This window comes from Nelumbo nucifera, chromosome 6 (genome assembly GCF_055504915.1).
Source record: "Nelumbo nucifera cultivar China Antique chromosome 6, China Antique-T2T, whole genome shotgun sequence".
Classification (NCBI taxonomy): Eukaryota; Viridiplantae; Streptophyta; class Magnoliopsida; order Proteales; family Nelumbonaceae; genus Nelumbo; species Nelumbo nucifera.
The window spans coordinates 32,196,094-32,212,011 of NC_142654.1; the positions used below are offsets into that span (position 1 = coordinate 32,196,094).

General features: G+C 39.7%; 1 protein-coding gene across 1 annotated transcript; it reads right to left on the reverse strand.

Moving 5' to 3' along the window:
* Nucleotides 1–1,102: 1,102 nt before the first annotated feature.
* On the reverse strand, nt 1,103–7,168 carry LOC104606377 (phospho-2-dehydro-3-deoxyheptonate aldolase 2, chloroplastic-like). The gene is made up of 5 exons (XM_010271527.3): nt 6,345–7,168; nt 3,653–3,930; nt 2,225–2,501; nt 1,691–1,936; nt 1,103–1,591 (listed from the first exon to the last, which is right to left on the reverse strand). Exons 1-5 carry the CDS (start codon nt 6,813–6,815, stop codon nt 1,307–1,309), a joined length of 1,557 nt encoding a protein of 518 aa, XP_010269829.1. The 5' UTR covers nt 6,816–7,168; the 3' UTR covers nt 1,103–1,306.
* Nucleotides 7,169–15,918: the final 8,750 nt, after the last annotated feature.

Below are 15,918 nucleotides of genomic sequence, written 5' to 3' on the forward strand. Positions count from 1 at the left end.
TTAATTGTGGAAAGGTCTTGAGTTGGGCCTCTGGAAAGAGCTCCAACCAAGTAATACTTGCATAAGCCCAGTCCAATCTTTCTCTAACTTCTCTCTGGCCTGATTGATTATTTGACCATGTAAAAAAAGTCCCTGGACACCCCAAGTCTATTAAGAAAAGCTGTTCATTACATTTTGAAGGTTTTGGGATATGTTTACTATTCTGTTTGCCCTCATAATCAAGGATATTTGTAATACCATTAAAATCTCAAATTATAATCCATGGGGTATTTTACTAAATATTGTTCTTGGGGCTACACCATCCCTTGGTTGGTATAGTCTTGGGTTGGTATAGCCCCAAGAACATGGATACCAAAAATAATTCATCGGTGCAAGGTGTCAACCGGCCGGTTGATAAGGTAACCTGACATGGGAGCGAAAAAAAAACATCGGTGACAAAAATTATTATCATTTCTTCGTGGATGCCACAACATTAATTTGGATGGTAACTCAAACCATAACATCAGAGACTAGATTTTGCAGTATTGATACAATCGTACAATGTGAGCTGCACTTCAGCCAGTAATTGAAATGAATGAACCAGCCTACTTAGCCCGAGAAACAGCTGAACTAGATAGAGGCAGAAGATTTTTAAACAGTTTGGCCTCTCTGCTGACTCAAATCCAGACCCAGACCCAGACCCAGCCCTTCAAGGTGGGACTTTGACCTCGTAACAGAATGCCATGGTCAACCTCATTTTGGAGTTCATAAACACTGGAAAACAAATACAAGTTGTAATGGTTGAAAATTTTAGCATACATAAGAGTGCATCAAAGATCGTGAATGTGTTAATTTTTGCTAAATTCATGTCGGAAGAGCACAATCACTTTATTTTCAAAGGATAATGCCTTCATTACGTTGCTAAATTTATACAAGTCACATATACGCTACACTATTCTAACATTCTTATCAAAGCTAATATGGGGGGGCTAGCAGGATGATAGTTTTTGACTTGGCCAGCCCTCCACTATCAATGCAAGGATGAAATGACCAAGCCAAACCGGGTAATCCCATTTGACTCACAAGGCCGGTGAGTTTCATTGGAAAGTTCCACACTCTCACATAGTAGTAACACCCCAAGGCCAGAATCATATTAACAACTTCAACCGTACAAGTAGGTTTTGTCGGTACAAGCATATCCAATAAAAAGAGCATAGCCTCACAACCAGTGCAAAAGCAGCTCTATAGCATCTTTCTTTCCATCAGCAGATGATAGGAATATGAAAATTAATATGCCTGAACTAAATGACCAGCCAACCTAAAATCCCTAGACAACAGAACCATTTTCCTGCTGGCTTTTGAGGAAGGACTTGCCGGATCTTATTCTTCTCTTTCTCAGCCTCTCAGCAATGGCGAATGCCAACTCTAGGGACTGTGAAGCATTGAGCCTGGGGTCACAATGTGTATGGTATCGGGAGCTCAAGTCATCAAAAGTCACTGTCCTTGATCCTCCAATGCATTCTGTGACGTTCTGACCAGTCATCTCCAAATGAACGCCTCCTGGGTGGCTCCCTTCTTGTTCATGAACATCAAAGAATGCCCTCAACTCCGACTAAGACATACAGAAACATCTTAGTTATTTGGATGTAGAAAATATAGGAAGGGCAAAACTTCATTGTAGTTTGGATATTTTACTTGGTTGAGCTCTTACCCTTATCGAATCAAATGAACGTGTCTTGAGGCCACATGGAGCCTTGATGGTATTCCCATGCATAGGATCACTCACCCATGTTACAATAAGCCCAGCCTGGCGCACCGCTCTTATCAGATGGGGAAGTTTCACCCGCATGTTTTCTGCCCCCATTCGGGTGATTATTGTCAGCCTCCCAGCCCTGTTGTGAGGGTTGAGAATCTCGCACAATTTTACAAGCTCCTTTGGATCCATCTTGTCACTCACCTGCATAATAATTAGCAATTTCCGTGTCAAAAATTGGAGAACTCAAGCTAAGTGACTCAAAAGAATGTGGAGACAGTTTAATCTGTCCATTGATGACACAATCCCCCACAACCATTATGATACTACCACTATTAACATTACCATCTCAGTAGATTATGTTGGATTAGGTCATCAACTCAACAACAACAGAACTGTGCCATGGCAAAGTAGGGAAGAATCTGGAAAACAGCACTCAAGCAAACTGATAGATCATTAGATGGTTTATGTCTAATAAGAATCACCGCCTACCTTTATACCTAGAGGGTTAGCTACACCCCTAAGGAATTCAACATGAGCTCCATCCAACTGCCGAGTTCTCTCACCCACCCAAAGCATGTGAGCAGAGCAATCATAGTATAGACCGGTTGTTGAATCCTCCCTTGTCAATGCTTGCTCATATGGCAGATGAAGGCATTCATGAGATGTCCAGAATTCAGTGGTGGTCATTATGAGATGATCTAGAGTAAGTCCAGCAGCAGCCATGAATCCAAGAGCTTCATCTACCCTCTGTGCAAGTTCCATGTACCTATTTGTCAACAAATAATGCTTATCACTAAGAATCACCAGAAAAGATCCATGATAACCATATTATATAAGCATAAAGAACTATATTAGAGCAGTGTAGTTAAGGTAGGCAGACGATGCCTAGGCATTTTGTCCCAACAAGGCAAATCAATGCATATACAACGAAAAAATGCAAAAATAAATACATATATTATATAAATAATATGCATAACCATATAAAAATACTATTTAATTACATGTTAATTATAAACTATTAAACCACAAATTAAATCACTAGGGGGGGGTGTTTTCCAATGTGAATTTCTTTTCTTGTTGTGAGTTCCAAAAAACAAATCAAAACCATCCAGTTTGAAAACAAATTAGTTCTTAAAACAAAAACACAGAAAGCATGTTCTTAAAACAAATTAGTTCTTATATGTGTTTTTTGTTTCCAAAACTGAAACCAAAAATGTGTTCTTGAATTTTTGGTTTAAAGAACATGTTTTCATCTGGCTTATTTAATACCACATTCCAATAAGTCAGGTAATATATCCTTGTTATGAAATTTGTCTTCATTTTAAAAAGCGTCATTTTGTTCATTTCAAAAACACAATTTTTTTTAAACAAAACCAACTTGTTTTTGCTTTTCAAAACACACAAATATATATATATATATATATATATATATATATATCAAGAATGATTTTTTCTGATGCAGCAATTTCGAAAAGAAACAAAAACAAAAACATTCATGTTGTAGAACACCCCCTAAATGAATAAAATGCAACTTAGATCTGATAAAATCTGATAAGGCTTTTGAATAACATCTCCGGTTCACAGGAAACACAGAGAGATTAAGAGCCCCGGTTTTCAGCTCTAAGGAACATTACCCAATAATAGTTCTGACTATCAAAGGTCTTGGGAGGGATAGACTGGATACAAGACCTAACCGCTGACATTTCTTGTACAAACCATATTCCCATGCTTTTATCCCAAGATTTTTCCATTTCACCAAGCACTAATTAATTATTTGCACCCTGCACCCACTAAGATGTCAATAATTTATATGACCCAACTGGTTGATGACAGTTTAATTGATATGGGCCAACCAGTACTTAACTGGTTGAGTACTGGACTAGACTAGATAAAATACAGAAAATCTTCTGGAGGTACCTGTCTCCTTGCTCACTGTGTTCTGTGAAATCAAGGTTCCACTGCGAGACTCTTTGCATAGCTGCATATCCACCAGTAGTAAATGCTCTGAGAAGATTCAATGTGCATCCAGACTGAGAATATGCTTTTATCAGCCTTTGGGGATCTGGTGCTCTGGATTTTTCATCGAAAGCATCACTATTGATATTGTCTCCCTGATAACTGGGGAGCTTAACCCCATCTTTGATCTCAAATGGTTCAGACCGAGGTTTTGCAAATTGGCCTGCCATCCGTCCCACCTGTTGCACAATCAAATATGATAAGCCTTCATCAGAAAGATCATTCAGTCATGTAGATCAAAATATATGTTGCACATATCTATGCAACAATTAATCCAGAAAAAAAAGGCACTGTTTAGCAATGCAGGTTATGGTTACCAACAGGTAAAGTACTAGCAGGTCCACGTCCATGCATACTCAGATCTTATAAAATGCATCAGTTAGAGGTCTTGATGAGTCAAGATCTAGCTATGACCAAAACCAGCCAAACAATCAGAGCAAGTATTTGGAAAATGGCAAAATCCTGTTGAAAAACACTAAAATCTGGACTTTGTCGATTGCAGAACTAGGAATAAAAAGAAAATAAGTGAATTTGCTTTGTTTCATCCTATAAATTCTAAGATTCGTTCAATTAACTGTTTATCAAGTATCCACCAACCAGGTTGGTGGCCTTAACTGATTCACAATGGGTCTTAATTCCATGTGCCCTAATACCAAATAGGACCCAATTATGATAAGCCCCAAAGCTTGTGGACTAAGATCATGCCAATAGAGGTCAGATATGTTGGATATCTGGGTAATTGGGTAATTATTACTACCCCTAAATGCAACTAGAACACAATAGATGCTGCAATTCCTTCTTTCTAGAAGGAAGAAGGATATAACAAGTTAACATGTTTCAGTGTCAAAAAGGAAGTTGTAACCATGCTTCATCCTATCAAATACATGTAAGCTAATCATAGATAATGGCCATTTATGATAAAACAATAGGGAATGGACATATTAATCCCTAGATGTTCATATTGTAGTCTGGTAGATTCCTCAAGGATCTTGATCATAATATTTAGAAAGCTTTCTTTTTTCTCTTGCTCGGCTTCTGTTTCATTCTTTCACCGTAGGTGATAGAAGTAATGTCTCTCAAACAGAAGGAATCAAACACTCCTTATGCAAACCTCATTCTTTTTTCTTGTTCTGAAAAGTCCAAAACAATGGAAATATACCAATGGTTTAGATCCCATAGCAAGAGAAATGTGGATGAATTCTTTAATTTCCAGTCGTCCTCACATTAAAAGTTAAAACATAATACCGATTCCTGATAACACTCAGCCATGTAGACAGGACGAGTGTGTTTGAAATTGTGCATCTTGGAACACTGATCAAAAAAAAAAAATTGTGCATCTTGGAACTTACCACACCCTTGGCGGTGTTCTGTATTGTAGTGGTGTGGTGTATTTCAAAATATTGTGATTTTAATCAATGGTATTTAGAGGCAAGTGAAATGTACTGAATCAATGGTATTTGACGGCAATAAAGTATACTGTGTTCTAAACATGAGAATGACTGCTTTCAAAAAGTCACGATATTTTGTGTTTCAGAAGCATGAATTTTTGGTTCCAGAATAGGCCATGCTCTAAAAGAATGCATATTCAGTGTGGCAAATACCATTGATGGAAATTAAAAAAAAAATCCTATAAAATTGATTTTTAAATCATAGGAAGCCAGAACTGAGAATAAAAATAATCTTGGAAAAGAATCTAGATGAACAAGGAGTCCTAGTTATCAGACGAGATTTCTCAGAGTGAGAGTCCCTAGTTTTTATCATTCATGGACTCAAAATTTAGAAAAAAGTTGACAATTTTTTTATTGTCTGAACTTAATAGCCTATTATATATGGATTATAAAAACCAGGAGTTCTCACCATGAGTTTATTCCCAACTGATAATCACTCTACTAATAGAGGAAAAGTGAGATACACAGCCTGGTATTTTGATGATATGAGCAAATAATACATCCCTTATCAGATGCAAGGTCCGGATCTGCCATTGCACCTCTCAACTTTTAAACTCCCCTTCCATCACAGGCTTCCGCAGGGAAAAATCTGAACAGATTTAGTCATTTTAGAAGCATCTTACTACACACCCACCACTCCCATTAAACCAGAAAGACAACTGAAATGCAAAAAACAACAAAGCAATAAATCCTAGACCTAAAGCTGACGGAAAACAACTTAAACATCGTTAAAAACAAGAAAGAAAGTAAGATATCAGGAGCTTTATATATTCTTTTCTCTGATCAATTATCAGTTTATCACGAGCAACTATACAGATGTAAAGGGAAAGAAAAATATCAATGTTAGCTAGAAAACTTGTAGTAAAGGGAAATTCAATCACCTACACTAGAATAAGAATGAAAAGAACGAAACAGAACAAAGTAAAGAAAAAACTTGAAAGCTCAAGTCTGAAAAACTAGCACGGGAATATTCACAAACAGAACATCAATTAACAAAGTCAAACCAAGAATTTATCAAAACCTAATCATAAATATAGGCAGACAAAACAACAAATTTAACATACTCAAACCAGAAATCCATCAACACCAAATAATTAAAATGCACACACACATAATTATCTGAGAAAGCGACATAAAAACCGAACCTTGATGATGGGCATCTGAGCACCAAAGGTGAGGACCACCCCCATCTGCAACAAAACCCTCAATGTATCTCTAATGTTATTGGCGCTGAATTCCTTGAAACTCTCGGCGCAATCTCCACCCTGAAGCAGAAAAGCCTTCCCAACGGCAGCATTTGCGAGTCGCTCCTCCAACTTCCTCGCTTCCCCGGCGAACACAAGTGGAGGGAAACTCTCAAGTTCCTCCAAAACCTTGTTAAGTTCTTCTTGGTTTGGGTAAACCGGAATTTGAAGAGCTTTCCTAGATTTCCAGCTATCAGGACTCCAATTCGACGACCCAACCTTAATTCCGACAACATCAGATGATGCGGGTTTCTTCGCAGGATCTGCCGCATGAACGGCGTAGACAACAGGGAAGTTGTGAGAGAGCTTTCTCGAGACGGGTTGCAGGGACGTCGTCGGGGTGGTCAAGCTAACTGCAACTGCTAGCGCCATTGTCGACCTAAATGGAGCTCGAAGACGGTGACAATTCTCCCTTTCTCACCTTGAAAGGGTTCCTCTCGTTATGGTTTTCAGAGAAAAATAAACGGTAATGACTGTAAAAAGTTCATAGGACGAGAGAGGGAAATCTATCTCGGATCTCTCATTCCCTGATTTCCTGGCCGACCTTTGAATCAGTTTTATAGACAGGAGGGGATATTCATCCACACAAATTTACATAAGTATCCATGAAAGATGAACAGGTTTTGAATCTGTATTCTTTGATAGACGCTTAGAATGGTCCATCACTTGTACACATGTTTCGGATTATATAAACCCGGTTGATTTATGCACCTGGGCAGTCTAATTCTGCAGGAAAGTTGACACTTGAAAGTACATCTATACACGTTGGGAATTGGGATCCTATCGGGTCGACCCGTTTAATTTCATGCCTCGTTCTTAGTTCTTAGTCACGTGGAAAGTGGAATAATATCCATACCCAACGTGACAACCTACCCAGGGGAACGAGAAACGATTGCTACTACCCAATGACAAGGGCCCACACCATAAATTTTCCTGTTTTCCATTATAAAATACCTAGGATCCACGACCATTCTACCTCTCACCACTGTGGGCCCTATGAAATTTTATGAATAGTGTAAACGTCATAAAAATTAGGATAAATTACAAATATCCCCGTACTATGGAAAGACCCCTTTATACTTTGTTTTGCACAAAGACCCCTTGTACTATTACCATGAGACAAATATTTCCTTTAACCGTTCAGTCAGATGATAGAATGCGCTAAATTATCAAAATACCCATTTAACTTTTTTTTATTTTCTTTATTTTCGCCCTTTTTCTCTTAAAACCTATTATATTCCTTTTTTCTCTTCTTTTCCTCTCCCTTACCGTCCTCTCTCATTCTTTCTCTCTTCCAACTCTCCGAAATGAAAGGATGGAGGAAACCCATTTAAATTCTTTGCCCGTCACCTATTAGACCTAGAAAGTCTCTTGTCAGACCCAGAAAGTCACCTGTTAGACCCAACTCTCATTCTTCTCTTCTTCTCTTTTGATTTTCTTGTTGTAAGAGATCTTATTTGGGTCCCAACTTTGAAACTATGTAGGTTTTAAATTCTCTGCCCTGCCACATAATTACCAAGCAAAAGAAAATGGAGGAAAAAGGAAAAGGTGGAGGAGAGTGGCGAGAGCATAAGAGTACATGACGAAGATGAAATTACTCATCCCTCTCAATATGGACGCTTTGCTTAGTGTGATTAAGCCTACGCTTGAACATTCCGGGGGGTCTTTGTAATTTACCCAAAAAAAGTAAAACCAAGCTAGGCATTATATAGACTTACAAACAAAAACTGATGATGCACAATCTGGCCAGTCTTAGCTGTAGATGGTCTTGCCTCTGAACTGAGTAACAGGGACCTGAAACGGAAGGAGAAGAGAAGCTCCGAGGAGAACCCGGCGTAAGGGCTCCGAAGCTCAAGTTAGAATCCTTCAAAGGCAAGATAAACCAGATAGCGCGAAAGTTAGCATACCTCGTTCCTGGGGGGTAGAAGCCTTTTATAACCACCTCGCGCACTCACTTCCAGGCCTCCGTCAGGTCGGGCATGATTACTTCTGAACTCCTGCCAGTTCGGGTGTCATTTCCTCTGGCCGGACAGAACCGCCACTGTTCCTTTTGTCGGAGCCGTCTCTGCGGCTAGTGACGACGGTTGCAGGTGGCGGTGGCAGGAAGCCGTTTGAAATGCGGCTGTCAGGCGTCAGATCCCAAATCAGTCAGGTACGTCGCCCTTGGATACGGACGTCCTTGGTATCGGGTATGTTTGGCTGGCCTGGTGCTTTGGAAGTGAAGTGTTGGAGTGGCAAGCGAGGTGCCTTGAGTTCGGTTTGGAGTGTTCCGAGCTGCCATGGGCCAGCTCGGGTCAGCTTTGTGAGGCTCGGGGCCCAGTATAGTTCGTGCTCCTTGTAGGGAGCTCGGGTTCTCAGTAGGGAGCTCGCTCTTAATAGGGAGCTCGGACTCCCAGTAGGGAGCTTGTTCTTAATAGGGAGCTCGGATTTTAGGGAGCTCGGGTTCTTACTTAGGGAGCTCGGACCCTTAACAGGGAGCTCGCTCTTAATAGGGAGCTCGGGCTAAGTACAGCGGTCTGGAGTTCGGGCTCGGTAGTGGGCTTGGACTTGCTTCCGATGTTCGCTTTGGGCGCTCTACTGCCCCGAGCTGCTTGCCTTCGCCACGTGTCGGGCAATCGCGAGGTCGGGCCAAATTTCCCTTCATCAAAAACTATTGAGCATACTAGAACAATAGAAGTTCGATTGAAGATCATTTGCTTTAGAAGCAGTCACCGCTTTTAATCGATACATCTCCAAAACTAATTAAAATTTGCATAAAAGAAAAGATTGACAATAATAACTTGAAAATGCAAAACCACAACAACAACCAGAATTAAGTCCACGAAGCAAAATCAATAATACGAAACAAAAAAAGAAGGATTTTGTACCCTGTAGGGAGATTGTCGACATGGATGATAAGCATCTTTGAGCTTGCTCCCTCCCTCAGAAGCAAGGCCAACATGCGTCTCAATGGTCATGGCATTGACCACCTATCTGAGCTTCCCAATCGGTGTCGCACACTTCTCTTCAAATTCCTTCAATATGGCCATCGCCCAGGCCCAACGACCTGAGCATCGAATCCAATGACGCACGATAAGCGTTGCCGTTGCGCATACAGTCGCAGTACAAATCACCGCGTCTCCAACTGCCACCTTCCCCTTCCCCATTAGATAAAAAGAAAATCTCAATATTATCATTTTCAATTCCACCAAGAGAAAGAAAAACGCATCTCCATCAACGACAGATCTGAGATCACTGTCTTTGGGGTTCCTTTTTCTCAATGTGTGAAAACTTCTAAGAGCCAATGTTGTTTCCTCCACTCCAACAATGGCTACCGGCGACTAGCTCCATCTAAGAAGGCTTCGGCCTTTGCCATTGGCTAAAAGAAGAGTTGAGCATCGATTCAATCATGGTGCGAGCTTCTTCAATCAATCCGCCGCTCTTCGAATGGCCGGCTATTCACTCACTCACTCACTCACTCACTCACTCACTCACTCTCTCTCTCTCTTTCTCTCTCTCTCTCTTCATATAAAAATCAAAGAAAACCTTGTCAAATGCCTCTATTCCTTCACAGTTCACACTCTTTGGCTAGCCATAAGATCCCTTTCAATGGCTGTGACCTTTCGATTTCATGCTTCTCTTCTCGTCTCCCTCATCCTCATTACCACCCCATCTCAGTGCCCCTCATTCACATCGCCTTCGAACCCCAATTTCGAATCGAAGGCCGACAGCAGTGGCTCTAACGCAACCAAGTACTAGCGCACAACGAAGAACAACGCCGAAGATTCAACTTTGCAGACGGCGCTAGATTGGGCTTATAGAGAGGGAGGCGCTGATTGCAGGGCTCTACAGCAAGGTGGTCCCTGTTACAATCCCCAGGATATCCTGTTAGATAGTGTATGCCCTTAGCTCCAATCGGCATGATGTATATTATGACTTTTATTCTAAATGAATAAAGTACATATTTGATTCATGTTATTATGGTGTGTTTCTATGTAATACCCTTAAACTGGACACATATGAGACTCGTGTTAGTTTAGAATCTTCACAGCCGTTGGATAGATATGGGGAGATTTATCCTACCAAAGTTGACACTAATGTACCCCCAAGTTGGTTGGGGTGGCTTGTCTCAGCTGCTAGGGTGAGACCTGAGGTACATGCAGTGTGGGTTTTCTTGAAACCCTGAACCGAACCAAAATTCCAGTATTGCCCTGAACCTTAGAAATAGATGGACAAAACTGGAATGTTACACCTGACCCTTAGACTCGATTATGATACTGCACTAGGTGTCGGATTGGGCTGTCTTTGATATGCCAATCATTGAGATCCTTAGAGGGGGTCAAAACTTGGGTATATTGGGACAGTCCGAGAATTCATCTGAATGGGTGATCATAGTGATAAGATCAGCCCCTTTATCGGACAAAGTGAATGATCGGGGATGCACTCTCTCTGATGGAAACCTAAACTGTCGGTAGTTGATTTCAACCATTGAAATTTGTTTTTGCAATATATATATATATATATATATATATATATATATATATATATATATATTATGGTTTCAAAATGTTTGCAAAAAGGTTTTAATTCTTGTAGCCGAGGCTAAGTGTAAAACCATTGAAGGTTATACCTGATGGGCTAATCTTGCATCTGCCCACAGTCCTTGGGCCTTCATAAGATGGCTGGACCCAATGACCATTTAGTGTAAATGTTGGGCCCATTAAGAGTCCATAGTGATGGACTCAGGGGTTCACCGTATTCAGCAGCGAATTCGGCCAGGCCTTGTAACAGAGGCTAGGCTGAACCCATGTGGCTGATGTGTAGATCAATGATAGGATCCCACACCATACAAAGAGAGCCAAGCTAGCCAACATTAAATAGGAAGTGAGTCTAAAAGCTTAATGGGCCTAAAAGTCCATTTCGAACTAGGTTAATTGGATTAATTAAATAGGGGCGGATCTTGGTTTGGATCAGCAGATAAGAATAAGAAGGTTACTCTTATCCACTTAAAGAGTTCAAATCCAAATAGAGATTTGGATCAAGGAACTCCTAATTTGATTAGGAATGTTGATCTTTATCTGCAAATAAGATAAGGGATTATCCTTACCACTTAAAGAGTCCGGATCCAAATCTTTACTTGGATTAAGAAACTCCTAATAAGATAAGGGATTATCCTTGAAATTAGGAAGTTGTCTCTTTAAGGCTATAAATAAGAGAGCAAGGCGGACCTGAAAAATGACTCACTCAATACAGAGAGAAGACAACTCAGTTAGACTGATCTTGCCTTTAGTTTTTTTTCTTCCTGCTCTTGCCACCCTACCTTGTTCTATCTCTATTTCTTGGATTTGATCTTGATATTGTTTCTTGCCAGAAGAAACAATTTATAAGCTGTGCTCACTATTCCATTCGATTCTTACTAAAGAATCACTAGTTCTTGGTGAAGAACTACCTGCTAATCCTGCCTCATCCTAAGTTGTCATCTTCAGTGGAGGGAGGATTTGGTACACTCTTTGGGCGTGAACCTTCCTGCAGGGTTCAGCCATCCATATGATGGATCTCCCATCCCTTCATATCCAATCTATGGCCTCCTACACCTTCAACGATTATGCCCTCAAGAATGGCTTGTCCAACACTACCTGCAATTTCGGCAATAGTGCCACCATTGTCACACTCGCAGAGCAATATCTCTGCAAACGATGCATCTTTCGCGTTCCAACAGGAAACCATCCTTGGCATCCATTGCTTCTAAGGCGGAGCAGAGAGAGCTTCTAGAGATAATTATGAATCTGCCTAGGAAAGGAGCTCGAGGTCACTCTCAGGATCATCTTCATCTACAAGACGGCGAGCATATTAAACGTGACGATTGTCGAGCTGCTTTGGAGAGGAAGATAGCGTCATAGTTGGAGCAAACGACGCTATACAATTAATAAGGGTAGTATGGGGGTTAAAAAATATTGTAATAGTGAATTTTGACAAAAGGGGGTCTTTGTCTCACGGTCATAGTATAGGGGGGTCTTTGTCACAAAACAAAGTACAGGGGGGTCTTTGTCACAAACCCCATAGTATAGGAGGGTCTTTGTAATTTACCCTAAAAATTATAATTAATTCACGTCCAATTAATCTGAATTAGAAGAATCCGGATCTCCTACACGACATTACTGTTGTACATTGAGAACATCATATGAAAGATGTTTCCAATGTATAGCTGGTGTGAGTAGGATCCTTGTGGGTAGAGATCCAAATGCAAATTAAACTATTAGAATCATGATTTTTAAAACTGGACTAGAGCGGACAATTGGACTAAAAAATCGGGAACCGATCTGGTGATCGATTCCGTTTTACCCCATAACTGTTATTTTGTCAAAAACTGTTGATTTGGTTAGCAAACCGTTGATTCGGGTAGTTGAATTGTTTGAACCGTCTAATGGTTTTGGCCGTTTTTATTTTTTAAATTTTTTTTAATTTTTTGTCAGAATAGACCGTTCATTCAGTCCGAATGATCGGACTGTTTGACCCAGAAACCCAACCCCTGACCGATTCGTTGTTTGGTTCAATTTTAAAAACCTTGATTAGAATGTATTAGACAATCACCAACTCTATACAAAATAGTGTGAATCCTACATGAACCCCATGTCTACCTAAGAAAAGTTTGAATATAGGTCCAGTACCACTGCAAATAATTGACCAATCTCACATTTGAGCACCAATATAATGACAATGAGACCTACAAAAAGATTATTTTGGGCTCCTCTCCTTGGGGTGGGTAAGTTATTATCCCCCAAGCCCAAAAAACATAAAAATCTCTTGCCACCATCTTTACCCAAATAAGTTGAAATGTGACTATACTAGAACCACAATTTTCCTAAGTAACTCTTGCCCGGAAAAGCTGATTGTTGAGACCCTGTATTGGGACCAGATCTGAATTGGTATGTTCGCTCATAGTGGGTGGTCCAGCCTTGTGTGCATGTTTATCTTCGGCTCATCCGTTCTTGTGTGAAAAGCATGTGCAAATTGCACGATATTGATTAGGACCACTCTAAATCTTACCCACAAATTATTCCCACATTCTTACCCAGATTATCACCATGTACTGGGAACATCTCCGAATGACAAGGGAGATATTCCTAATATGCAGTTGTAATGTCTTGTGGGTAGAGACATGTGGGAATAGCTCATGAGTAACAGATTCAAGCCTCATTATATGACATGTTAATCCAAAAAAAAAATGTTAAGAAAGTTGTCTTAAACTCACCATGACTTTTGAGCATTTCTCTTGACTTATCATGACTTTTCAAAATGTATAGAAAATCTCATGTCAGTAAGTTTTTGTTTTTCAAAACTCACCATCTAAGAGCACTGTTAGTATACATTGATAGAAATAGTCCACATCAGCATAAAAGCAATTTTCATAACCAAATTGCCCATGAATGGCGAATCAGCTTTATTAAACATATTTTATAACTAAAATGCCATTAAACACCCAACTACCTTTTATATATAAGATTTCTACTGAGTCATTTGCTCTCATTGTGCTGCTTGAAAATATTTCAAGAAAGCTGAAAAATGGGTTTTGGGTCGAATAATAATAGGTGCATTTCTAAAATATTGAAAAATGGGTCAAATATAACAAAAGGTAAAATAGTAATCTACTAATACCTCTTAGGCTGCCTTTGGCACATCAAATTACTGACATGGGTTTCCTGGATATTTTAAAAAATTATGATAAATTTAAGAGAAATGTTAAAAATTCGGGGTGAATTTTAGACAAGTTATCTAAAATGTTAAAATTTTAGAGCCATCTGACCATATCACTCTTGTAGGGGGGATTATTTATTTTTATGGCAAAACACAGTAGGGCCCATCCAATAACACATCGTGGTGAACTGGTGATGTCTTTGATGGGCTTAAAAACTATAATAACAATAAACGTTGCTGTCTACTGTCTTTCACGTTAAATCCGTGGGATTGAATTCAGGCGTGGCACGAGAGTGACGTGGCTGTGAGGTCAATGTAAGGAGCGAGCAAGAGAGTGAGGCCATGTAGAAAGTGAAATTCCGGTATTTTAATTATTCTCTATTTCTATGTTGTGGACATGCGGGGTAGACGAAGAGGATGCCAGGATGCCTTTTGAACAAAACATTTGGCATCTGTTTGGCATCGCTGCTGTTGCTCCAGAAAATGACGTTATATCAGTGCCATGTTAAAAAAAAAAAAAAAAATCGATATTTTAGAAAACAGTTATTTGTTTGGAATCATTTTTTTATAGAAAATGGTACTCTAAATCACATTTTGAAAATCAGAAAGACATGATTTGGAGCAATGCTAAATCTGGTGTTTCCTGAAGAGTAGCTCGTTGCTGTCAACAGGGCAGTGATGTGATAATGGATAATGGGTCAAAGTGAGAAAATGTTTTTTGAAGCACTGATACCAAACAAAAAAGTTATTGCTCCAAGAAACATCTTACCTGGCAGCAAAGATTCCAAACAAAATAAAGAAGAAAACATGCTTCACAGTACTGCATCTGCAACATCGATGCCAAACATATACTTGATCGTTATTGTTTTCTTCGACACACCACCTAAGAGCCCAGCGTTCCAGCTCGGCCCATGAACAATTTACAACTTCGGGTTCGGATTTACATTTTACACTCGGGTTTGGAGTCGAGTCCATTCAAATTTTATCTTATCTCCTTTGGCCGGCCAACCAATCCCAGCCAGCTTTTGCGCTCAAGTCTCCTTGAGAAAATTTTTGTAGGAAAGCGACCCAAAAGCTATCCTGCTATTATTTAATTTTTAAACTATCAGAGTATTATTTAATTACAATTTTTTAGAGGATTTTGATCCAACATTGTTGGTTTTATATTATTATAGTCCACTTTTTAAATGAATGCAAAGATCTTCGCGACAAGGTTGAAAACGATGGATTACAGTTTATTATACTAACTACTGTATGCAAATTGCAATGATGCCACCTCCCTGCTTTTTGGATTTCTTACATTATTTTTTTAACCTGGGTTGGTACTTAAGAAAGAACCATAAAAATAAATTAGTTGCTTATAGGAAACCTTTCCAAACAATCTCTCGTTCTCTGTTCGGATCTGCTGCCCATTAGTTATTTTTACATCCCAACCCAGGGGATATAACAGTTGCACATTAAGAATATCTCATGTTCCCAATACACAGTAGCGGTGTCTGTGGCTATAGATCCGGAATCTCTCTCTAAACGATCAAAAGTGGAGGTGACAAGTGTCCTCATCCATTTTGTGCCCTACTTTCCATGATGGCAAAGTTAATTGATTGACTGACTATGGACTTTCTGTAGCTTCCCTCCCAAACACGATGACCCATCTCAAGTCCTTTATCATGGCAAAATATGTTCATCAATCCAACCATGGAATTGCTTAGTGTGCCAAGTGATTAGATTACAGGCATTAGTAAACTACACATGGATTGCCATCCCTTTACGTCAACTATCTCTATTATTCAACATTTCAACT

Coding starts and splice junctions, on each gene's coding strand:
- LOC104606377 (XM_010271527.3), bottom strand. CDS start 6,815: ATGGCGCTAGCAGTTGCAGTTAGCTTGACCACCCCGACGACGTCCCTG. Junction 3,931..6,344: donor CTCAGATGCCCATCATCAAG/GTTCGGTTTTTA, acceptor ATTGTGCAACAG/GTGGGACGGATGGCAGGCCA. Junction 2,502..3,652: donor CACAGTGAGCAAGGAGACAG/GTACCTCCAGAA, acceptor GTTGACAAATAG/GTACATGGAACTTGCACAGA.